Source organism: Maylandia zebra, linkage group LG14 (assembly GCF_041146795.1).
Source record: "Maylandia zebra isolate NMK-2024a linkage group LG14, Mzebra_GT3a, whole genome shotgun sequence".
Classification (NCBI taxonomy): Eukaryota; Metazoa; Chordata; class Actinopteri; order Cichliformes; family Cichlidae; genus Maylandia; species Maylandia zebra.
The window spans coordinates 1194794-1220480 of NC_135180.1; the positions used below are offsets into that span (position 1 = coordinate 1194794).

At 44.6% G+C, this 25687-nt stretch overlaps 3 protein-coding genes across 6 annotated transcripts in view; 1 reads left to right on the forward strand and 2 right to left on the reverse strand.

The window, feature by feature from the left end:
* snx19b (sorting nexin 19b) overlaps nucleotides 1-14613 on the reverse strand; it is a 54545-nt gene extending 39932 nt beyond the window's left edge. For both annotated transcript variants that reach the window (XM_014407729.4, XM_014407728.4), the window contains exons 1-10: nucleotides 14410-14613; nucleotides 14105-14299; nucleotides 11882-13102; nucleotides 9877-10075; nucleotides 9666-9766; nucleotides 9455-9574; nucleotides 9127-9251; nucleotides 8223-8316; nucleotides 7045-7192; nucleotides 158-299 (exon numbers count right to left, since the gene is read on the reverse strand). In XM_014407729.4, the coding sequence (XP_014263215.1) occupies nucleotides 158-299; nucleotides 7045-7192; nucleotides 8223-8316; nucleotides 9127-9251; nucleotides 9455-9574; nucleotides 9666-9766; nucleotides 9877-10075; nucleotides 11882-13102; nucleotides 14105-14299; nucleotides 14410-14613 (2549 nt within the window). The remainder of the gene's footprint in view (nucleotides 1-157; nucleotides 300-7044; nucleotides 7193-8222; nucleotides 8317-9126; nucleotides 9252-9454; nucleotides 9575-9665; nucleotides 9767-9876; nucleotides 10076-11881; nucleotides 13103-14104; nucleotides 14300-14409) is intronic.
* A 9-nt stretch (nucleotides 14614-14622) lies between these two features.
* Nucleotides 14623-23094, forward strand: il4i1 (interleukin 4 induced 1). Of its 3 annotated transcripts, XM_004537946.6 has the most exons (9): nucleotides 14623-14762; nucleotides 18013-18075; nucleotides 18857-18947; nucleotides 19163-19377; nucleotides 19516-19628; nucleotides 19872-20073; nucleotides 20147-20215; nucleotides 20293-20429; nucleotides 21909-23094. In XM_004537946.6, the coding sequence occupies exons 3-9, from the start codon at nucleotides 18917-18919 to the stop codon at nucleotides 22669-22671; spliced, it is 1530 nt and encodes a 509-aa protein (XP_004538003.1). In that variant the 5' UTR covers nucleotides 14623-14762; nucleotides 18013-18075; nucleotides 18857-18916; the 3' UTR covers nucleotides 22672-23094. The 3 variants fall into 3 exon arrangements, with proteins under 3 accessions (XP_004538003.1, XP_076748192.1, XP_076748191.1); XM_076892077.1 differs by lacking the exon at nucleotides 18013-18075 and having other exon boundaries at nucleotides 14632-14762; XM_076892076.1 differs by lacking the exons at nucleotides 14623-14762; nucleotides 18013-18075 and adding an exon at nucleotides 18096-18664.
* On the reverse strand, nucleotides 23080-25404 carry timm8b (translocase of inner mitochondrial membrane 8 homolog B (yeast)). The gene is made up of 2 exons (XM_004537944.5): nucleotides 25138-25404; nucleotides 23080-24278 (listed from the first exon to the last, which is right to left on the reverse strand). Exons 1-2 carry the CDS (start codon nucleotides 25237-25239, stop codon nucleotides 24111-24113), a joined length of 270 nt encoding a protein of 89 aa, XP_004538001.1. The 5' UTR covers nucleotides 25240-25404; the 3' UTR covers nucleotides 23080-24110.
* Nucleotides 25405-25687: the final 283 nt, after the last annotated feature.

Genomic DNA, 25687 nt, shown 5'->3' on the forward strand with positions numbered 1-25687 from the left:
GCTGCCTCGTTATACTCGGTTAACATGAAAGTGGCCTAAAGCCCCATCAGTAATGCAGACGCCATCCAGAAGGAGGCTGAATGTGCAAGTGCTGCGACAGGTCTGAAGCGAGCGTCAACTTTATGTTGACTCTCACCACCGTTCAATAACTGGTCACCTGTTAATAAGGGTCCCAAACACAAGTCTGATGGTCTTCTGAATGTTTTCCATGCACAGCCAGCTCCACTGCTGCTTCATCAGTAAACACAGGATGTTCAGAGCCACCTCAGCCAGCGCCATCTCAGATCCAAAGCCGAGACCTTTGAAAAAGGAACAAACAAAGACATAAATGCAGAAACACATCCAACCACATTCTTACTGTGGTACAGCTGAAGATCACGTCTACTATATAGTGTTAACTGAGCACGGCATGGAAAGACATACGTGTAGAAACATAATACAACCTGTTTCAGTGACACATTCGACATACAGACCTGTGCAAAAGTTTTGAGCCAGATTCTCATTTAAAGCAATAAAAGTACTGTGAGACTGATGCAGAGTCTCTCTGTTCTCTGATCATATTCACAGAACAGGACAAAAGGTGGCCACCATCCAAAGAGCTTTGAGTGTCCTTCAAGAAGCCTGGAGAGCTGGTCCTACTTGTGACTAAGGAGTCACAGGACAGCTTGTAAGAACGCCGGCAGCGCTGAAGAATAAATGTGGGCACACCAATATTGACTTTCAAGCTCATTAGAATTATACAGAGTCTATTTTTCCTTATCTACTGTATTTCCTTTAATGTTTGCTCGTGCTTCACTAAATCGCTGCACCCATTTCACATTTTCCCAGCTAAATACAAAGAAATGAGGGCTGGTGTGTAACTGATGCAGTGTAGATGTGAAGAGCATACCAATGCTCCTTTTCATACGTTTATCAATGGTGCCCTCATGTGGCTGGACTCAAGCGCTGCCATGCCTCAGAAACAGGTTTGTCACTCAGCTTTGCCTCTAAATAATTTGTGAATCAACTTTTAAGTATCAGAAGCAACAGAAGCTGACCTAAAGGTCAAACACATGCCTCAGTACTATGTACTGGTAATGAAAACTACTGGACTCCATACCAGCTGCTGTAACTAACAAAATGTTTGTAATACTGTCACGTCAACTACAACAATGACACACATTTACTGACGGTCACATCTATGACTCAGGAAGACAGAGTGAAGAATGCCATCTGCAGTAATGGAGCCGTTTTTTCTTAAGGGTCACCTTGACCTTCCATCTGCAATACATGGCAAGCCAGCACATGACAGCCTCCATCACTGGCAGCAGACGACATGAGGTGGAGTGACAACAGGTGGGTTGCAAGGGAGAGGATGAAGCATGCACATAGGGCTGCTCAACTAATCGAATTTTAATCACGATTACGATCTGGGCTTTCAACGATCATTAAAAATGACTGAGCCGATTTTTAGCCCCTCCCTCCTGCTTTACTCTCGCGCTGCTCCGTGTGGCAAATCGAGCGCACCTCTCTGCGTTTCGAACACGTGTCACAACAATTAGGAGCAGTGGACGCCAACCTGCCACGGACCGGTTTATGCTCGACAATATTTTCACGGACCGGCCTTTAAGGTGTCGCGGATAAATACAACAAAATGAAACTAGTACCGAAAAAAAGAAAATTTATTCATAACACACGTGAAAAGACCCAGGAAAACCGAGTTAACGATAAAAACGATAACAAAGTAACGCTGAAAACCAATAAAAACCCTGAAAACCAGACATTTCACACCTGAGCTTCAACTCTCGCGGCCCGGTACCAAACGACTCACGGACCGGTACCGGTCCGAGGCCCGGGGGTTGGGGACTGCTGATTAAGAGGACCCGAGGGAAGCTCGGAAAGCTGAGCAGAAGTTATTTGGAGAGGAGAGTGACTGCTGTTGGTTGAAAAGAGGTAAAAAACCTTCAGTGGTGTGGAAACATTATGGGTTCAGTCAGACGTGGATCAAGTAGACACAGTGTGTAAACTTTGCTACAGTGTAGCTGCACCACAGAGCAACACTGCAAAGTTCACTAAACACAGACGTTTACATTTTTCATTGATTTCTTATATTGCAAACATTTGCACTGTTATCAGTATTTGCACTATTTTATATTATTTTTTAAAGTCATTATTCAACACATTGTTATTGTTAAATAAATATCGTCAAATAATCGAGATCTCAATGTCAGTGAAAATAATCGTGATCATCATTTTTGCCATAATCGAGCCGCCCTACATGCACAAATAAGATTTGTCACGTGTTTGTGTAGAACAGTATAAACTGAGCCATGAGCTGATGCAGGCTTTCAGTGTCCAACGTTTGGTGCTCCGCAGCAAAGTCCAAACGGTCAGGCCTTTTAAAGGCACGTGGTCGTAAACTTTGTAAAACAGCCTGTTTCAGTGTAAGTGCTGTTTTCAGTAAACTCCATGCTCAGAATAATGTTCGGCTCACTCCCATAATCCTTTGCTCAGGACTGTACATACTATAGTGTGTATTCACCTGTTCTCTTTCACATCAAGTGGATGTTCAAATAAGCGTCTCTATACTTCATACTATGTATTTACCTGACACTTCTGCACAAGTGGAAAGCAGGTCTCATAATAACGTCCATGATATGGATTCATGTGAAAGTGTAATACTGACATTTTTACATTAAAAACAGCCCCTGTTCACCACGCATGGACAAATGCAGGCGAACGCTCCAGCTGTGTGAAGAAGCAGCTGTATGTGAACGAGCCCAGACGCTCATTTAAAATTACTGAAGCAACCTGAGAGAAAAGGTTTCGTGAATTTGAAATTCTGCTTGGAAAAAACAGACAACCACTACAGAGGCGAGCGGCCGTCCGTCCGCCATCGGCCCTTCATTTAAAAGCCTGCATCTCTGCCTGCCTGCAGCCCAGACCTTTGAGCAACTGAGAACATTTGGCATGAAAAATACCAAAAAAGACGACCCAGGGCTGGTGAGCTGCTAGAATTCTGCATCAGACAAGATGTGAACAATATTCCCGAAACACAGCAACAACATGTTGCTGCGATCAAAGTCAAACTGACCTGGGGGGGGGGGCTCATTTTCTCAGTTTAAACATGTTTTCTATGTTCTGTGGTGATTAAAATATGGGTTTGATAATCACTGCATTCTCTTTGTTTACATTTTCACAGTCTCCCAATTTTGGGGACTGAAGCTGTAACTAAAATTGAAACAAACCAGCAAAATAGAAGCAAAACATGTATGTTAACGTTAAAGTAGGAGCGTGGCAGCTCTTACTGACAGCTGTAGTTGATGGCTGTCTGTTAGGCCTAGCCTTGGCTAGCTGCCTAGCTGGTCTGCTATCCTGTTTGATTCTTGTTGGAACAATTGTTCATGAAATTTGTGCTTCAGTTTGGATGAAATTCTGTTACTTAGCACTTGTTAGCAGACGTGTGCCTGTCCATCATACCAAGACAACATTTAAAGCAGTTTATGACGTACTTCATCCTCTCTTACAGAAACAAGAAGAAACTAGAGTCTGATAGTTTCACACGTCGCTGGCTGACTGTGAAAAAATGGTTTATTAAACAGTGAATGTCTCATTACAGCATCGAGCATAAGAAGGAAGGGCCTCGGTTTTTTCTGTGGTAGTTCTTTATAATGAGCAATGATGGAGCGCTGCATGATGCAACAAGTCCTTTGTGATAAGTCTTAAAGGTAGATAAGAGTTAATGTTTTGGGTTTGGACTGAATGTCCTAACATTTCTGACACACTTCAGGGAGAAACTTTTTATACAATCTCTGCTATGAACAGATCATATTCGAGGACTCAACGAGCCTGAGAACTCAGAGCAAACTGATGGAACGAGGACATGTCCCTCACAGCTGTGTATATCAAGACATCCAAACATACCTGTTTGTCCCAATAAATTATCTTTTATCATTTCTTAGCAGCACAACAACCGCTGATTAAAGATTAACTAGTAGTGATGGGATTCCAGCTGTTTTTAGAGAACCGGCTCTTCAGGTTGTTTTGTTGCTTTAATTAATTTATTATTAACAAGAATATAAAATTGCGCACAAAAGGAATTACTAACGTAAAAAATAAATAAATTTTAAAAAAAAAGTGGTTTTATTTATATATGTTTATATATAAATATATGAGGTGGCCCCTAGAGACAAAACACGTACAAACTCCAAAACACATTTCTAGCATGAACTGAACTTCCATAACAGAGCTACTAGATCACTTAAATTACACAATTGAAAGCATGAAAGCATGTGTGTGTTGTTTGTGTATTTATACACAGGCACTCGTATATATTCAAATAATTTAAAAATATGTTCATTTACCTGTTACTACCACACACCAAATCCGGTCGTTGGTACTTGCTGGCTTGTGTAGCCACGAGGTAACAAAAGCTCAACACTGCCCCCTAGCATCCTGGAGCACTTCTGTTGTGTTTTGTACGTGTTTTGTCTGTAGGGGCCACCGTATGGGCTCAAAATGTGGTCATAAATATTTTGTACTTGTAAAAAAGATTTGTGTGTGGACGTAGCCCAAAAAAACCCTGCAAGTTACAAGTAAGAATTCTGACCCTATTTTTCTTCCTTTCATCTGATTGGTCAATGTCATGTCAATCACAAATGTAACAATCCAATCAGAGAACAGATGGGTTTGGCTGTCGAGGGGCGCTTTTTTTGAACTGCAGGTCTTTGAAGGGAATAAATGCCCTTTTACATGCCAACCCAGCGTTTTCCTTCATCACCACGAAGGAAAACAGTCTGTGGTCGTCCGAGTTTGGTGATTTTTGTGTCACAGGTCTACGTGTTTAATACAGGGACTTCCACAGCCTTTTCAACAGCGCTGCGGACCGCGGGGTGGGGGCGGGCAGTGTTTTGGAAATGACAGTCTTCATTACAAAGCTTTCTTCGTTATGAATTAGCATACATGTTTTTATTGAACATTTGAAGAACTAGCAAAAAAACCCCAGAAACTCTTGTAGAGGACATAAAGTCAGAGATAGAAAAGACAAGGAGCAGGTGCATCTAGTGCAGGTAGAGCTGCTGCAAAAACCCACAGAGCCCAGCAGCCAGCAACAAATTCTGGATCCTTTGCTTTTAGTTAGCAGGTAGCATTAGCAGCACATCCTGCGTCCGATGTGAAAGGACCTTTATGCTGCGCACTGTGACTCACAGCAATGGTCCTGGGTCAGCCCTGACTTTGTGTTAAACTAATCCTAAAGTAATGATGTTATTTCTAACCACTGATATAGCACAACTTTATCCTTTCAACAGCTGCTGAAAGTTAGGGGACCTAGCTGCTATCGGATATTTATATAGAGATTACCCTTCAAGGACCTGCAGTTCAAAAAAAGCGCCCCTCCGACAGCCAAACCCATCTGTTCTCTGATTGGATTGTTACATTTGTGATTGACATGACATTGACCAATCAGCTTAAAGGAAGAAAAATAGGGTCAAAATTCGTACTTGTAACTTGCAGGGTTTTTTTGGGCTAAGTCCACACACAAATCTTTTTTACAAGTACAAAATATTTATGACCACATTTTGAGCCCATACCACCGTAAATATACTTTTATTTATTCACTCCACATAAAATGTAATAAATAAATCATATAATACAAAAACCAACTATTCACATTTCAACTTTTAACTATTTAAATTTGCAGCTTTTTCCTTTTAAACAAATTTAAAGTGAAACAACACAAAACACTACAAACCACAACACAATTAAATATAAAATATGAAAACAAAAAGAAGATGCACATTCTCTGTCATATGGACCTGCATGAATAAACTTTCTGAATCCTTTATCATCTGCAACTGAAAATAGTTGTGGATGATTACTATACCTTTCTTATGTTGTTGTCCCTGCTCTCTCTCTCTCCCCCTCCCGCTCTGTTCCTGTGCTACTGAGTGTAACTACCGCCCCTCCCCCCTCTGCTCAGCGTAAAGCACAAGGCTCGCTGTGGACTGAAGCAGGAAAAGAGAGAGAGAGAAAGAAAACAACCCACAGCTCGCGATACGGAGCGGCTCGCGTCGTTCACGTCAAAGAGCCGGCTCTAAGAGCCGTTTCGTTCGCAGACAACCCATCACTATTAACTAGCGACTGACCAACCATCAATGATGGTTATTATAGAGTGTTGCCAGATTAGGAACGCCCAGCCTGGGCAGCAGCCGTGAGCTCTGTCACAGATGCCTGTTTTAGAACTAATGTAGTAATAGACTAGTTTCCTTTGCTGCCTCGCTCTTTGTATCCACAGCAACATGTCAGTTTGCCAAAATATGAACATGTGGTCTGATGCATTTGATCAGTGACTGGAACAGAACTCCCAGCTGTAACCACAGAGAGACACTGAATGGGAAGTGGTAGTGACTTAATGAGTCAGTGAGCTGCTCAGACACAAAGGCAAACGAAAGCAGACAAGCCAGCGTGAGTCACACACACACACACACACACCCACACACACACACACACACACACACACACACCCACACACACACACACACACACACACACACACCCACACACACACAGACACAAACACACACACACACACACACACACACACAGACACACACACACACACACACACACACCCACACACACACACACAGACACACACAGACACAAACACACAGACACACACAGACACAAACACACACACACACACACAGACACACAAACAGACACACACACACACAGACGTGATGATAGTGTGATAATGGTGATTCGAGATCCAACGCTGGCTTTTAACTTTGCCATTTAAGTTGATCCATCTTCCTGCAGTGACATCAGCCAAAGGCAACATGATGACTTCTCCAGTAATTTAGACAAAAACCATCAGAGACATACAGATTTCAGGACTGCTGGAACGGTGCTGCTGTGTCAGCTGTTGGGTGTGACTGAGGCTGATCATGGCCAGTTTTATTTTATTCAATAGTCTTACTGAGTATTTACTTTACTGGTTTAAATTCACACGCAGCACTGAAACATTCATAAACCAATGTGAATATTAGCCCGTGTCCTTACCGCGTTCCCGACTCTTCCTGTGATCCAGATGGCCTCCAAATTCTCTTAATCCTGCACAGGTCCCTCTCTCTGTCTCATCCTTCATGGTCTGTTTCTCCTGTTCATTGATAAAGTCTTGCAAATATCCCAGAGACATCCCATTAAACATCTGGAATCACAGAACAGAGTTTTTTTAATAGTTACTTAAACTTTAATCAGCTTGGTACGGTCCTCTATAATACAGTTAAAAGGAAAGGTTTGCACTTAATAACATTCAGTGAAAGTAAAGCAGCTGGATCCCATTTTCCCTCAGAACCGTCTCAGTTCTTCAGCAGTTTGACAGAAACATTGTTCAGAGATTGGTCCATGCTGACATGATGGTGTCACATAGTGGTTGCAGCTATTCAATTCAATGTTATTTACACAGCGCCAAATCACAACAACAGTCACCTCAAGGCGCTTTATATTGTGAGGTCGACCCTACAATAATTCATACAGAGAAAACCCAACAATCATATGACCCCCTATGAGCAGCACTTTGGCGACAGTGGGAAGGAAAAACTCCCTTTTAACAGGAAGAAACCTCCGGCAGAACCAGGCTCAGGGAGGGCTACAGGTGTAAATCTCCTGTTCCTCCACATCCCAAAGGTGCCTTACTGAATGTAAATCTGGAGACTGTGGAGGCCACAGTGACCTCACTGTGGTGCTAAGGAAATGACTGAGATGATTTGAGCTTTGCAACACATCTTGCCTGCTGGGGCCAGCCATAGACCCGCTATCATCATAAAGGCACAGACAGGGTCAGCTCAGTTGGCAGTAAGAGGCCCAACGTATGCCTCTACAAAAGAAAAGCCCACACCATTAAACCACCAAATAATTATGCTTCCTTAGCTGACAGGAGTGGCACCCCTTTGGTCTACTGCGGCCATAGGCCATGTGCCTCGAGGCAGAAAGCTGCAAAAAGTTGTCCTTTGGAAAGAGAAGCGACCAGACTTGATTGAGGTTCTTGGTCTGCTGCACAATATTCTGCACATCAGCAAACAGAAGGTCTGCATTTACAAAACATTTACATTCATATTTTAATTCATTGTTAACTCAGTCTGGTTGATTCACTCGTAAAGGCACAAAAGAAGCTCCACAGTGTGAACTTTTGCATCATTTAAAAAGCGTGCACCCGAGCTGTGATGGAAGTCGCTTACTGTGCTGGCCTCCTCCATACTGAACAGAACTGGAGGTCTCACGTCTGAGCCATTCATACAGGGAACGTTTTTACTGGAGAACTTCAGACGAGATCTGGAACAAACAGAACACACATGACTGAAAACAACTCAAGCAGTTATTGAGCCTGACTTAAAACAAGCCTGGTTTTTATTACGCAGTAATAACTGTACCGCAATCATCCCCACTACAAAGACAAGTGACGTGTTAAACCAGTAAAGATCCATGCTACTGCACGGGCGTCTCACTCTGCTTTGAAACCGTGGAGGGCCTCTTCAGTGTTCCCAGTCTGGGTTGACTTCATCGTGGGGAACAACAGCTCTGCATCAGTAAATGTTCAGTAAGAACTGCAGTCAGATTTATGATGTGAATGCACCGGTGACGCACACACAGTGCACTCAGATCATAACTGTGGCGCCAAACACATTTTGCTTTTCCAAGATCTCCAAGACTCCTCTTGTTCAGGGTTGATCTGTTTGTTTCTCCATTTCTATTGCTGCCATTTCAGTTTTTACATTATACAGGTGGTATACAGTATGACAATGTCTCAGGCAGGACAGGCTGGGAAAGACGTAACAAAAGTACAAATAGAAATGCACAGTGTATCGCTAAATGTTGCATCTGTAAGAAAAACAAACATTCAGCACCTGGAGCACAAAAATTTAAAAATAGGTTTAACTTGTGTGATCTAACCCGACTCAAACCGCTGACCTTCTGACTCGTGGACGACCTGCTCAAACTCTTGTGCAGCAGCTACTCCAAAAAACACAAAAGTGAGTCCTCACAGCATTGCTCTTAGCTAGCTCTGATGGTGAGAGGATCACAGGATAGACGCAGGAGGCGCAGGAAGCAGCGTGCTCCACTGAGCCTGCACGTGTTTCTTACCTGGTCTTCTTATCGGCACCTATTTTGCCTCCATCCACCTCAGTCTCATTATCCTCTGTGGGGCTCTGAGGCTCTGAGCGAGGAAACGCCGTCTTCAGGGTGTCGACGATGGCGTTCACCACAATCTGCACGAGTAACAACACATATGAGCTGTATCAATTCCATTTATTCAGGTTTATTTATCGAGCGCCAAATCCCAACAGCAGCTGCCACGAGGCATCACAAGCTGAAACCAGAGCAGGTCATTTCTTCATATCAGCGCTCCGTCTCAGCAAACTAAGCACAAACACTCATGTGTCACTCACTCGTGTTAGAATGAAATAGTCACCTTGTCTATGCGTGACACAATGAAAGGTTTCTTGACAAAGGCGATCCTGGCATCTGTATTGAGAGCGAGAAATTCCTGCATCTCCTCACTGTTGGCTATTTCAGGGATGCCGCACAGTTGCTGAAAAGGTTGAAACAGAAAGAAGCCACCAGAAATGTAGCAGCAGGCCAACAAACAACACGAGTGCACTACAGAAAGGTTTTCCACCAACTTTTAGAAAGGTCTCCAGGAGGCCCTTCCTGGCTTCTATCTTATCACTGTCCATGTTTCCAAACGGCATGTCTGGAAATATTTTCTTTGGACCTTTCACGCCTGGAAAAAGATCAGATGAGTCAGACTGGAACAAACAAACTCTCTAAGGTTCTCAAAGGTCTAATGCAACACTCCTTTCAAATGTCGAGCAAAATATAAAGCTTCTGTACCTTTGATGAGTTTCCTCAGTTCTGTTTTTTCTTCCAGTCGTGTCTGCAGATTGAGGAACTCGCTGTAGCGTCTGTTGACCGTGTGATAGGCTACAGACTGAGCAGAAGATGGATTCTCACAGCCCGTCTGTACAGTTTCTGCATCCTCAAAGCCGGCCTGGATGCTTGCCGGGTTCTCACAAGCCATTGCTGTCTCATACTGTAAAGATAAAAACCAAACTGTGAGGCTTCACTGATATCCCAGTGAACGTAAGAATGCACCAGTACAGGCCAAACGTTTGTGACTGTATTCGCATTCCCATCAGTCAGTGCAGGAAAACATGAAGTTTTTTTTATTTATTTTATTTTATCTTCAGTTGTTACAGATGGGACAGACATGGCTGGGGGATAAGAAAGGAAAGGAAAAGAAAAACAGAGGGGAAGAGGGACAGTGAGAAACCCTAACCCTAAGCAAAAAAAAGAGCAACATAAACACAGCACCACCACATTAATAGCTAACAGTAAATAACAGTAAACATTAAATATTGAATGCTGTTGTGTGGCACGCAGGACCTACAGCGCACAATGTGCTGTGAGGTAGCAGCCACGAAAGGTAGTTTGTGTCTGTGAACACCCGTGTGGATCAGCACGCTTGTATTCAAAAGGTTTCTCCATGTAACGATCTGCTAGGGAGTGTGGGGAGACATAGCCCCACCCCAGGGCATGAAGCAGGCATGGAGGAGATCCAGAGGCCCCAGAGTACGAGGACCCAAGGAGGACCATCAGAGGGGCATCTGTGCCACCCTCCTGGGAAGAGCTGAGGAGAGCCCCAAATGAGGGGTCACCCAGCAGCCACGGAGCAGAGGTCAGAGGGGGCTGCAGTGACGTGCCGTGGGCTCTGCGGGCAGCCAGCCGTGCCAGAGTGAACCGAGCCCCAGGCCCAGAGGCCTGAGGGCCCCCCACACCCCAGAAAAGGCCTGACCGAGCCACGGGCGCCCGACCGTGCCAAGCAGCCACTGTGAGTGAGCCGGTACATACCTGAGCGCCCAGCGCCGCGCACCAAGAACCACCAACGCACTGACACCCGAGGGCATCAGCCACCGGCAGGGAGTGTGGTGGGGGGAGAAAGGCCTCCATACTTTGGATGTTCCCAGAGGGGCGGAGTCTAAGACCCAACCTGACATATAGACACAGACACAGCACACAGACACAAACCTGCATTCCCACCCCCATATACACATATACAAATACTCAGCACTCACCCAACGTAAAGACAGACAAATAGACACTGTACACACAATCACACTCCCCAAACATACTTTACACCCCAGGTCCAGGTACCCTCACCCCCAGAGGGGGAAACTGCACCTAGATGTTACCCTTTGTGTTAAGTGTTACTGTGTTAAGGTCTAAAACTGATATTAATTATGTGAAATTAATTTTGCTGTTTTATTTCATGTCCACCTGAGAGAACAAAGTGTCCAAATAGACCCTCACTCAGTCACCGCTGAAGCTCGGCCCCAGCCCTCCTTCGGGTCGCTCATCAGCGCGGGGATGACAAACTGCATTACTTTGAATACTGGGTAACTGACTTTTTTCCTCTTAATAAAGAACCTCCTGTGTTTTGTGTTTAGTGGTTTTATCTTTGTCTAATATTTACCTTGCTATCCAAACGTCCTAGCACTGATTTATTTAACGTTTTAGTAAAGCTCTAAAAACTTTCTCCCAGTGCAGAACGAGTCCTGTTTCTGTGTATTTCAGGGTTTTAAACTCTTAGTTATTAAACAAAACTGAAAGTTAAATATGTTGAAACATTAAAATTACTGCCTTTTATCATCATTATATTTGTCAGTGCTAAAAACTGCACAAATGCAGAAAAGCTCATCATCATGGCCAAATGCCTGATAGAGAGGACACTCCTGAAAGCAGTGCTGCAGCACTCTCTGGGTGTTTTTCTGTGGGTCATCGATCAGCCCAGTAAACACCAACCAACAACTGCATCGTAGCAAAGTCACATTGTCCTTACTTTGATGGTGTAAAGTGTGTAGGGGTGCGAGCCGGTGCCTCGGTGCTCCTTAGCCGTGATGGTTCCAGTGATGCGGAGGTTTTGGATGATGACGGGTCCCTCGGGGCTGCTGAGGGGCTCAAAACTGAACGTGGGGACAGAGGAACAGCACTGCAATGTACTGACAACACTCAGCTCATTAGGATTCATTACCCCAGTCTGCTCTGCGCCTATAAGAAGGCCTCTGGTGGCGATTATAGACGGGGAACTGCCTTCTCTGTCCAAGGAACGAATCCTGCTGATACTGGAGTCCCTCTCTGCTGTGCTGAGCGATGGCAGGACGCAGCCATTAGTCTGCTCCTCCGATTCTGAGCTCAGCAGGAATTTGGTTTGGCCGTCCACTGGACTGTGGCAAACATCCTCCAAATCCAACCCGTAGTTGGTCTCGACAGATGTGGCGCAATCCTTCCTACTGTCATCCAGACCATCATCTTGTCCGATCATGACCAAAGAATCGCTGGAACTGCGTTTAAAATCAGCCAAAGGAGAATCCGGGTCAGAGTCGTTTTCCTGGTAAAATGGGTTTGACTTGCTTCCTCTTGTGTAGCGCCTTAAAAAGGGTCGAACAGTTTCATCTTCTTCGGCGTTGTGTTGTGGAAAGTCCGCCTCCGCGGAGTCGGGCACATCATCGGCAGCGGGCGTGGCGGTCTCTGTGTGATTGATCTTTTCAGCCTCCGCTCTCTGCGCAGGAACGTCGCTGTTCTCTTGAGGAACATGTGCTGCCTGCCATGCTGGAGCGACCTCTGGGTCATCAGGTGGAGAGGGTAGGAGCGGGGATGAATTTGGTGATTCTGTTGTTTCTGGCGGTTGGCTGACAAATATTTTAAGTATGAGGAGGTTTAACCAGTCAGGGTCCGACAGTTTGGCAACGAGAGGCAGCAGGACATTACAGGTTATCAGCTCTCCAACCACAAACCGTCCAGTGCGCGTTTCCAAGTGCGGTGAAGGCACTAAAACGTGCAGCAGCAAGTCTGCGACTGCCCTCACATAGTTGACTTCCACTGTTTCGCTGGTCACGGCGAGGTGAGGGCTGCTGATGCTGGAATAAGCCTTCCACAGCTGCTCGTTCTCGCTGCTCTCATTTGCTCTCAGAGACACCTGCTGCTCGGTCACCAGCTCCTTGGCTTTCATGTAGTCCTGTAGATGGCAGCCGAACAGATCGAGGACCCTCTGGGTCAGTTCCTGCAGAATTCACACATTTACACGACCCATTAGAGAAATTCTGATTCTCTCCATTTTAATTTAGTTTCTTTACAAGCAACGAAATCTCGTAATAATTCCTGTGAATGTTGCCGTTAACGGTCAAATATACAGTAACATACACTAATAATGGTGTGACCCTTTGTGCAGCAAATGCTACTGATCATCTTGTACGATGGCACAAGTAAATAGTCTGTTCTGTTTTATGCTGGACGTAGGAAAAATGACTAAAGTGACACCGACAAAGGTCGAATAGGCAGAAGGGGTTAGAGCATCTCTGTGGTGAATACCATAGACCGGTGCTGAGCTGTTAGTGGGTGTGCTGAAATACTTCATATGACGATTTGAACTACTTGAAGTCTAAATCGCAACTCACAGGACCTGCTGTCACCTACCACACAGTGCTTCTTATAGAGCTCATGGTTCTCAGAGTCTGAGCTGGTACATAAAGGGAACTACTGTGGTTTCTCTTATTTCCTGTCATATACAGAGGATATTCATTTAATATGTTGATAGAACAGTAGCAGGATGACATCCTCGTAAGTGGATATCAGGCCCATGTAGAGCAAAATTGAGTATTTTAGTCTAAATAACCCAAAATGTGATGTCCACGTATGTGGACGCAGGTCCTAGGATGTTAAAGAACTCAACAGTCACATGACCTGTGGTAATGGGTCACACCTTTCCTAATATTTACCCAGCTACAGTCCAGAATGACTTGTTTACTAACACGTATCAACCCTGTATACATTATTTTAATAGATGGTTTTAACCATCCCAGACTTTTGGAAATCTCTTTACAGATTTTAATGCAGATTTACAAGTTCTCCTCATCCATAGCAACAACAACTGTAGGCAGGTTAACACAAACACTTGTTCTTCAAGTACTTGTAGCGTGCCTGGCCTTCACATTAACTACAGAAAATTCTTGCAAGCACATTGTTAGACCTTGTGAAAGCTCCCTGCTCCTTTAAAGCTCAGTACCTTCCTGTCAGCTGTTCTTGCTCGCAGTTTCAGCCCCATGGCCATGGAGATCATGGCTTCTTCAATCTCTGTTTCAAAAGCACTCTCAGAGGACACAGTGGAGTACCAGGAGGTGACAAAGTCTCTGATGATTTTCTTCACTGTGTTGTGGATCTCCTGGTCCAGATCATTTTCATCCTTCTCAGACTTTGGAATCTGAAAATTAGTAATTAGGAGTCTAAGGTTAACTTAGCCCAAACCGTTTATAATCACATCCATATATTGTAAAACATCAAGCTGTAAACCATCATTAATTATAGACCTACTTGCTCCCAGGTGATAAACCTCTCCAGGTGAATCACACTGTTGGACTCAAGAACAGTCTGCGAGCCGAGCCAGCCCCAGAGCACCAAGAGCAGGCTGGTGAAGACACACAGCAGCCAGATGTTGACCAGCAGGTGGAACAGCACCAGCCAGGCCAACACCACACCGACGCCCAGCAAGCTCCTCTGTCCCCACACCTCAGCCATGATGCTGCAGGGTTTGCTTTCTCACTGGCCTCAACTGGAGAAGTGAAGATCAGGCGTGCCGGGTACCATCACTCCTTAAAGAACCAAAACGATAACACCTGAGTGGCACATCGGAAACAGGACGGGAAGCTGAGTGCAAGCAGAGTGGGGTAAGTTGAAGTAAAGGGGATGAATGTGTAACACAAACATATCATCCACGCTGCTTATCACGTACTGCCAGCAAACAGAAGAAGTGTTGTAAAATGCTTCACTGACCTCAGGGACGATGTGTCTCGTATCTGCTGAGCCAGCGCGTGTACGCTACAAGCTAACGCTGGTTGTGCCGTGCTTCATGCTTCACTAGCTAACCCGGTGTAGCTATGCTGCGGTGGTACTAGCGTTAGCCCAAAGGCATTAACTGTCGTGCGGAGCCCGAACTCCGCTCAGATGTTTCATGACGGTGTACGTCCGACAGGCTGAGACAGCAGCTAAGCAAGATGTCAAGATTAATGTCTGCCCTTTAGCTGCTTCCTACGCCAGTAACAGCAGCAGAGAGGTAGCTGGAAACATGAGCGGCATCGCTGCTTCTTTGTAAAGATGCTGAAATGAAGAGAAGCGCTGTATTTGTCTGAGCTGCAGCACGCACATACCAACCTTACAGTGCTGAACCAAAGACACGTCACTCCAGGAGCGCGCGACGCCTGCTCATAAACGCATACAACAAGCTACAGCGCGAGCTCAGACAGACATGCACCCTGCACGAGCCGTCCAGCACTCAACGAGAGGTCTCGTGAGCTTCTCGGCGTCAACTCCTCGGTCTGGTTTGTTTACTTCCTGTATTGCGAGCTATGACGTATCGATTGGGGCAGGCTCTAAGGCTTCGGAGGCAACCGACTTCCGGTATTTGCCAAAAAGTGATTGCCCGTATTCAAACTGCTGTAAATGGCTTGTTGGCCTATAATATGTGAAATGTATTTCAAATGTATCCCTCACGAATGATATCAAGTCATCGTGAGACACAGACAGCATTCCTGTCGCAACGCAATCAGTTTATGGCAAAGCGACTTTTATATATCTTTGATTTATCCAGTTAAAAATCCCTCTTTGTAAGTCCTGTTCACTAAAGTCTATTCACCAATATAAGTAAAGACATTACACATAAAAAAACACATGGAGACATTGGAAATCAGTCTGTAATTTGCATTTTTACAAATTAAATATTAGTTTGCTATTTTGTGTACACACTTTACACTCATTCACTCATCAACTTGCATAATGGATTTATCATCAGGTCACAATATAATCTGAAGTCTCCATCTTTCTAACTCTGTGCGATGCTGTCAGTCTGTCAGCCAGTTTGCTTGCACTGAAAACGTTTACTTTACGTGACGGGGCGTGGTCTGCGGTGCAGTGCAGGGATGCCGGACGCACAATCGTGCCCCGTCGACTTAAAATCTGTACTGGGTCCTATCATGTTGTTGTTGTTGTTGTTGTTGTTGTTGCGTGTGCGTGTTTCTGAACAGCAACCGTGAATAAAATATTATGGAAGCACTAACCCGTGGATATATTACAACTTTTTTTTTTTTTTAAATATCTGTACTCTGTAAAGTTTCTGATATTCAGTCATTTATTTATTCACTCATTCACTGTGGTCGGTCACATTGACTGGAGGGCTGTCACAGTTGAATCTTGAAGCTGATGTGAATATCTGAGTCAGGATGAGGCTGAAAGGACTCGAAAACTGAGTTAAATCCATGTTAAAGTGAGCCTGCAAACAGTCTGTGGTCTGAACATTACATGTTGAAATCTGTTCACAGATTCAGTCATTAAATTTGATAGATACGGTCTACTGAAAAATCACCAAAGGAGTCTCAGTGGATCCACGACGGATGTCTAATGTCTCGGTATAGCCTACTGTGTCCTGGTCACAGTCCAGATAAGAATCGTGGATTCAGATTTCATCAAGCTCAGATCCAGTTTGGCTCCAGTCGTTTCCCAGTTCATCCCATTCAGATCTCTTCACGATGGTTTAACTTTTCCCGACACGATGTGTGTTCTTTATTCAAACTGGTTCATCCTCCCAAAACTATACTGAGATTTTTTTTTAAACGACTTACTCTCAGTCTTTAAAATACACTGCCGGGACCACAGAATCCAAACACAGGAAGTTAATTCGTGAGCAGAAGAAGTGCTGATGAATACCTCACCACTCACGATTAAAATGTTCTTTTCTTCACATGACTTGGAAACAATCTCAAAATGTTAAAAAGAAAGAGAGCAGGTTCATCTGAAGTATTTCTTTAAATCAACAGCAGCTGAATTTTAGTTCAGTTCAAAGGAGCATGAAAAGAACGAACTCTCTGAGCTTGTGTGGTACTTTCCCCCAAACATATTGAGTAGATTTATTGAGCTGAGCTTCTCCTCAGGGTGCAGGCTGAGCTGTACCTTTCACATCATACATGAACATGGCTGACTTAACTCCCAAAGCCTCATTAGTTCATCAGCCTTGGAGTTTTTCCATACACTGACCCATGACTTAGAACAATGCTGTGCTCAGCTATACATCAATGTAGATACTGTTAAATTCACAACCCGTGAGTGTGAGCTGAGCTATAAAAATCAGTGTTTACTGATTTTCTTGCTGTAAAATCCAGCTTTTACGCTGGATACAGACATTTTTCTTTAAATACCACAGGTAATTAAATACTTCCTCGGTTATTTCCTTTGTTTATAAAATTATCTGGGGAGTGTCAGATTCCCTTCTTTCATTTCAGAAATGAAAACGTTTTTTCAGTGCACTCTCTGAACACTTAGATGGCACACTTGTTCTTGGAGGCGACCTCAACCTTGGACTAAATGAAGACATGGATAGGCTCAATACAGCGGGAACTCAGCGTAATTGGCAGTCCACAAATATAATCAAACAGTATATGAGCGACTTTGGTCTTTGCGATGCATGGCGCTCCCTTCACCCCACCAGTAAGGAATATACTTTTTTCTCACATGTCCATCACTCCTACTCTCGTCTGGATTATTTTTTGGTCAGCAGCTCACTGCTGAACGACATTTCAGACACTGAGATTCATCCTATAGCTGTCAGCGATCATGCTCCTGTATCTTTAACACTAATGCACAAGAATAATACTACGCCAAGAAAAAACTGGAGATTTAATATATCACTACTTAAAGATGAAGACTTTATTAAATATTTTAAAAAAGAGTGGACTTCATATTTGGACTATAATGACACTCCCGAAACATCAGCTTCTGTTCTATGGGAAGCAGGGAAAGCTGTGATGAGAGGTAAAATAATTTCTTTCTCATCACATAAAAAGAAAAAAGAAAACAAAAATATAGAAATGAAAACTGAGGACATGAAAGTCGGAAAATGAAACTTAACACTTGCCACTTTGGTTTCAGTTTCCACATCATATAACTGCCTTCCATGTGCTATTATGTCCCGGACACAGAAGGAGCTGAGAGGTGAGTGTTTGCACATCCTGTGGTCTTTACTGTATAGACAGTTATAGTAAATTTAATAAAAGTACATATGTTGTTATGAGTGCAATGTCTGTGAAGGTTCTCAGTCATCCAGGTCATCGTAGTCTTCACTTTTGCTTTTCAAGCAACTTAAAGAAGTCCAGACGCCTTTCTTTCCAAGCTCCTTAGATTATGAATGTAATGTAATGCAGCTTTAGGTCTGACTGGGGCATTTTTTTGGCCACCACTAAATGAGCCTTTTCAGGTCAGATATGAAAACGAGTGAAGACGGAGTAAAACGAGGTATGCTGATGACTAGTATAACCTCACTAATCTGATTTGTTCAGTGTGGTTGACTCTGGAGCCAGTGTGGGAAAATATTTCTGAAAGACCGGAGGGAGCCACACAGTCGCTCATTAAAATGACCTTGTGTGCAATTTCACACATGCCATGCGTCCGGGTTTTTCAGAAAGCCTTATTTCATACGGTGAGTCACAGGGTTGATAGGTTAGCTCTGTGAGGGTCTGTGGGTCATTCCTCCTCAGCCATGAACAGGCTCATGACAACTTACGAGACACTACCTTTGACAGAGGTGAGTGAAACACGGCCTGCACTGCTTTCACTCTGGATTTATTAACTGAAATCACTACTGGTGCTTTTGGGAGATTTAATGTGTTGTATATTGTTTCCAGCATATTTTAAAAAAGACAATTTTAGGCTTTTCTTTGTTCGTAACTGTTCTGCCTGAGCCTCGCCAACTTAATTTAGAGCTTGTGTCCGTTAGGTTTCCATTTCCTCTCACGGTGTGAAAAAAAAGCCCAGACTGTGGAGTTCCATCGTCGAGATGACGTCTCACATGGCACTGTGCAAACTCTGTGAGTACAAAACAAGCTGCTGCAAAGTCACTCTCATAAAAAACACTAACTGGGAAAATCCGGTATCTTCTCGTCATTTCTCCTCTATTTATAAAGTTAGCAGTAAAGGAAGGAAACTGGGACTTTGTGGTTACTTGGCAACCCCTTGGGGGATTTTTTTATGAGCCACAGTTTGACTTCATCGGCTGAGTTAACATCTTTTCTGTCACCATCAGTTCCTCTGGTTCTGGTAGCGGCTGTGGTGCTCACTGTGAATGGGATAATAGGAGATCCCCTGTTTGAATGCCTCCAAGACACAGACTACAGCGAGCTTCTTGACATCGTGAAGAAAGGTCTTCCTGCTACAAAGACGCCTCGACACGTAGCAATCGTCGGCGGGGGCATCGCTGGACTGACGGCTGCCAAGTTTCTAGAAGATGCTGGACATAAGGTAATTTACAGTCAGGGAAAAAATATTTAAACTACACTCTCTCTGGGAGTAATTTTCTGAGTCATTACTGTTGGTGCTAAAAGTGCATATGCTTTTCAAACTGAGTGTCATGGCTGTGTGTCCCCTTGGACATCAAAGGTGACCATAATCGAGGCCAGTAATCGTATCGGAGGACGTGTGGAGACCTTCAGGAACAGAAGAGAGGGCTGGTATGCAGAACTGGGGGCCATGAGGATCCCAAGCTTTCATAAGTGAGTAAAGAGACGCACATGGCAAATAGACACCCCCTCATTTAATCAAGGAAAATATCCTGTTGGAAGTAAGAACTGAATGATGCCAGAAGAAATGTACTAGCCTGTAGAGTTTTCAGTACTTGTAAGATTTGAGCCTCTAAGTAACTAGGAAGAGTCTAACAAAACACTAAAGATCTTCTAGCTAAATGGTTAAAATACCGTATATATTCACACAGGATAACTAATGTGCTTATGTCACAGGATTTTGCTTTCTTTTGCGTCCAAATTACAAATACCTATGAACCGCTTCATCCAAGATGACATCAACACCTACTACTTGGTAAATGGAGAGCTACATAAAACCTATACAGTTGAAAACAACCCCAGCGTGCTCAACTACAGCTTGTCTGACAGGGAGAGGGGGAAAACGGCCGCTCAGCTCTTCAGCCAGGCGCTGTGGAAGGTTTGTTCATGTGCTGCTTTGTTGCACATGTCAGTGTGAATCTTGTCTTGTAAATATTGTGATTTTCACACAGGTGAGAGATGATGTGAAGGCAATCGGCTGTAGTGCCACATTGGATAAATATGACTCCTACACAGTGAAGGTAAAGGTTTAATTACCTTGACACTCGATGTCATACCGATCACAGCTGTAATCTGTTGGGGGGAAATGTCCTCACAGGAGTATCTGGTGAAGGAGGGCAATCTGAGCCGTGGAGCCCTGAGGATGATTGGGGACATCCTGAATGAAAACAGCCTCTTCTACACATCACTGATCGAGATGATGTACATGCAGACAGACATCAGTGACAACGTTGAGTAAGAAATATTCATATGTCACAGTGGGATGTTAAGAAGCCAGGGAAGAGGGACAGCAGCTAAGATATGCTTCTGATTCTGAGTGGTTGGTCTTCCATACCTTCTAGTGCCACCATTGTTAGACTGTACTCCAAAAGGGCAAAATAGTTGATTTAAACACTTTGTAGAGCTGAGGGAACAGATTCATGTGGCACTTCTCCTTTGTTTCGTCATTACTGTATATGTTATATGGGGCGATCGTGGCTCAAGAGTTGGGAGGTCGCCTTGTAATCGGAAGGTTGCCGGTTCGAGCCCCGGCTTGGACAGTCTCGCTCGTTGTGTCCTTGGGCAAGACACTTCACCCGTTGCCTACTGGTGGTGGTCAGAGGGCCCGGTGGCGCCAGTGTCCGGCAGCCTCGCCTCTGTCAGTGCGCCCCAGGGTGGCTGTGGCTACAACGTAGCTGCCATCACCAGTGTGTGGATGACTGGATGTGTAAAGCGCTTTGGGGTCCTTAGGGACTAGGAAAGCGCTATATAAATACAGGTGATTATATGTGTAATTTTTCTTATTACTTATAACACTGTGACCACTGACAGGTGAAGTGAAGAACACTGATTCTCTCCTCATCATGGCACCTATTAGTTGGTGAGATAAATTAAGGAGCAAGTAAACATTTTGTCCTCAAAGTTGACGTTAGAAGCAGGAAAACCTAACGATAAAACAGCTGGGTCAGAGCATCTCCAAGCAACAGTAACCAGCGACAGGGCCGTGGACAGTCAAGACTCACTGATGCATGTGGGCAATAAAGACTGGCCCATGTGGTCCGATCCAACAGACGAAGAGCAAACAGCTGAAAGAGGTTCAAGCTGAGTGCGATAGAAAAGTGTCAGAATTGACAGAGTTTGGTTGCTGTGTAGCTGCAGACCAGTCAGGGTGCCCGAGCTGACCACTGCCCACCACCAAAACCACCAATGATCAGCATCAGAACTGGACCACGGAGCAATGGAAGAAGGGGGCCTCGTCTGGTGAGTCACGTTTTACATCAGGTGTGCATGTGTCGCTTACCCAGGCAACACCTGGCACCAGGATGCATTGTGGGTAGAAGGTGAGGCGGCAGAGGCAGTGTGATGCTTTGGGCGATGTTCTGCTGGGAAACCCTGGGTCCTACCATCCATGTGGATGATACTTTGACACGTAGCACCTACCTGAGCATCGTTGCAGACCATGGACACTATTATACACTCCACGGAGGCCACACCTCGCCACTTACAGGATCAAATGATCTGTCGCTAACTTGGTGCCAGATGCCACAGCACACCTTAGGGGTCTGGGGGAGTCCAGGCCTCGATGGGTCAGAGCTTCCGTGGCAGTGAAAGGGGCACATAATGGTCACAATGTTATGGCTGATTGGCATAATTCAAATTTATAGAAAATAAATGATTAGTTCAGCTTTAGCGGAGTATTGTGTATTAAGGGATGTTTTCTTGAATTTCTTTCAGGTACTTTGAGGTGACTGATGGCTTTGAACACCTGCCCAGAGCTTTCTATCAGGTCTTAAATGCCACCATCCTCCTCAACTCCAAGGTCAAGCTCATAAACCAGACAGGTGGTAGAAATGTGACCATCACCTATCAGGACCAGCACAACTCCCTGACTAACCTAACGGTGGACTACACCCTGGTCACTGCCACAGCCAAAGCCACCCTGTTCATTGACTTTCAGCCCCCTCTCTCTGGGGACAAGATGGAGGCCCTGCGCTCAGTTCACTACACCAGCTCCACAAAGGTGGTGCTTAGTTTCAAGGAGCGCTTCTGGGATAAAGAGGGCATCAGAGGAGGGAAGAGCATCACAGACCGTCCCGCTCGCTTCATCTACTACCCCAGCCACAGCTTCCCCGGGACATCCGCAGGTGCACTGCTGGCATCCTACACCTGCTCTGACGACTCCGCCCTCTTCCAGGGCATGAATGATGGGGAGCTGATGGCTGTGGTCCTGGAGGACTTGGTGAAGATCCATGGAGAGTACATCAGGCCTTTGTGGACAGGGGGGCTGGTGAAGAAGTGGGGCTTGGATCCTTACAGTCTGGGAGCCTTTGTCCTGTTCACACCTTACCAGCAGGGGCACTATGCCAGAGAACTGTTCCAGAGTGAGGGACGGGTACACTTTGCAGGGGAGCACACAGCCACACCTCACGGATGGATCGAAACGTCCATCAAGTCTGCACTCAGGGCAGCTAAAAATGTTAACAGTCTTACACTGTAGTGTTTCATGCAGCAAACGTTTATTCCATGTTCACTCCTTTATCGTCTGATTTCATGAACACTGTTCCAGCTCAGTGCTGTGTGCTCCTGGAACCCCCAAGCCTCTGGAGAGCTAACTTTGGTGGCCGTACCCTGAGACGGATAACAGGCAGTAGTATTAGTAGTAGTAGTCACTCCAGTGTGATGTTTATTTTCTGTTACGAATGTACTGTTGATGTGCATCTATTAATTGATAGACAAAAGGTTTGTCTGTTACAGGCACTTTGATCAGATTTGCAGCGCTTCGCTCTTAAAGTTCCTCCTGTGTCTAAATACCAAGTTTCAGTCGGATTAAGTGCAGAAATCTTTCTATGTTACATTACGTTGAAACTTGTTTGCAGAAAAAGTGGATGAACAATGGACAGAGCCCTGTGATTCATTCATTTATGTTTTATTTAATTTTATCTACACGGTACTTCATGACTTCATTTTGCACGTATGTTGAACCACAAAGTAAATCTCTGGATTTTCCCTGTCAGCGTATGACTCGAAGTAAAAAGATGTAAGCATGGAAAACGGCTGGTTCATATTTAATGTGGTGGAACACTAACAGACTAGCTCCTGGCAGCGGCACAGTTTGCCTGTTTGCTGTGATGAGCTCTTTGCAGTTACTTTTTAACATGTGCATGGAGCTGCAGGTCACTCAACATATAATTAATGCAAACACTGAATTTTTGGTGCTAGATTCTAAGTGAACAACTCCATTACATTTATGCAGCTGTTTGGATAAAAAAAAGACAGTGTTTGAATTCTTCCTAACTCCAGACTGCTCCTCTAAGCCCACCTCCCTTCTAATGGCATTAGATTTTCACCTGAGTGGAGCTTTTCGAGTGCTGAAATGATTATTGATAGCCTCTCTTTTTGACATAAAACTCTAGGAGTAGAGAAATGTCCTGAAATCAAGTATTTAAAGCAGACTGAGTGGACTCAGACTCCTCTGCGATATGCACTGACAGAATAACAATTATAATTCTCTATCATTTTCCTCGTCTACTATTGATCAGAACATTACGCAGAAGCACCTTCTGCTTTCAAGAGAAAGCAGAAGGTGCCAAGCGAGGAGCTGCCCAGCCTTTGCTTTCAGCTCTATAGATGTCGTTTAGGAAAGTAAATAATAATCTTGAAGTTTCAGATGGATGAAAGGGAAAAAACATCAGGCAACATTGTTTCTTCAGGTGAAACATTTAAGATTTATTATTACCAGACTTCTCCAGGCTTGCAGATTTCCTCTCCCTTCCTTCCTCCAGTTTGATCATATGACTGCACCCCTCCCCCCATAAGAGTTCCTCATCATCTCTCAAACGCCAGCTGTTATACCCACGTACACAAAGTCTTCTTCGTGTCATCTCCCATCAAGTTAGGAATAAAAAAAACATAATACAGTCTGACTGCGGTGCGTTATCACTGAGTGCCTTTCTGCACCATCTGTGTGAAGCGGTTGGTGATGCTGAGGGTGGTGTCAATGAATCGCTCCACGCAGCTCACCAGGCACGTCTCTGTCCTGTAGTCCAGCTTTGAGCCCGGAGTGTCCACACATTTATCCCAGCAGACGTCGGTGAAACTGTGCACCTGCAAACCACAGGACACAGACGGGAACTGATTCAGCTCAGTGTTATTTATAGAATGTCGAAGCATCGCGGCTGATGCCAGTTAATGTTGAAATCTGATTACTGAACACATGTAACCAAGATTCATGCCGGACTCTAGAAGACAGCATGTTTCTGTGTGTACAGGAAACTATTTAAATCAATCACAGAACTGATGTGCATGGAGTTAAAAACACACGTCTTCTGCCTGTTATGGTTGTGAGAGCTGCTTCTATGAATGTTTATTTAGAATGAGAGGGGGAAAGGTTACCAGCTGCCACACTGGATGCTTGTCTACGGAGCAACTAACGTGCACTGCTCTCCACACAACGATGGTTACCAATTCCTTCACTGACTCGGTCTGTCTATCACTTATAGAGCACGGCTCGCTGTGAAGCGCCCCTTAATAAATTTGTCCACAGCCACATCCATCATATTTTCTTATACATCTGCTGTTTAGTGATTCAGCTAACCTGCTCCATATTTCGGACATCCACCAATTATCCCAGCGATACCAAAGGTCAAATAAACGATTAATGATCATCTTTAAAGCTGCAATGTAACCACACACAGTACTGACTGGATTACGCCGAGCTTTGAATCCACGGTTAACAAAGCTCAGCATGCGGATCTAGAGGATATATTAACTCTATGTTCTTCAACGCGGAAACACCTGGACAAGAAGCAGATGTTCTTCCAGCTGTGTGATGTCCAGTTCTAATACAAACTGGTCTCTTGTACAGAGACATTAACGGTCAACTAAGCACGTGTAAGACGTCAGATCACGTCGTGCAATGAACTACATCTGTCGGAGGACAGTCAGCCCCCGTCCTCTTACAGACCTGAGCCTGGAACTGCGCTTTCTGCTGCTCGACAGCGATCATGCGCTGCAGCTGCGTCGCCTCTGCCTTCTCCGACGCGCTCAAGTTATCAAAGCCGTCCATGTCTTCTGCCCGTCGGCTGCACAGGAGCTCCGAGCACTGCTCAAGCACAGAGGTGACCTTCTCTTCCACCGGCGCGGTTTGGGAAACAGCGCTAATCACACGGTGCCCTGCAGACGGCGGCGCTTTCTGTTTGCGTTGTTTGACGCGCTAAATGCGACGCAACAAAGGACGCGTGCAAAGATGTTTCATGTTGAGCAGCAACCCCCCAAACACCGACCGGTACGGTTATTAGCGTACAGACGCATGTTTCACATCCAGCTGTAGAGACGTGTTTTATAGAAGGAATGAGGATTACAGAGAACTCACAGTTTATTTTCACATAAAGAAGTCAGAAAATAAAATAACAACAAACAAAACACTGGTGCTGTTAATTTACCTCTTAATTATGAAAGTGTGTATGAATGAATTGTAGTGGTGGAGTCAGCGCAGTAAAAACACATTTATGTCT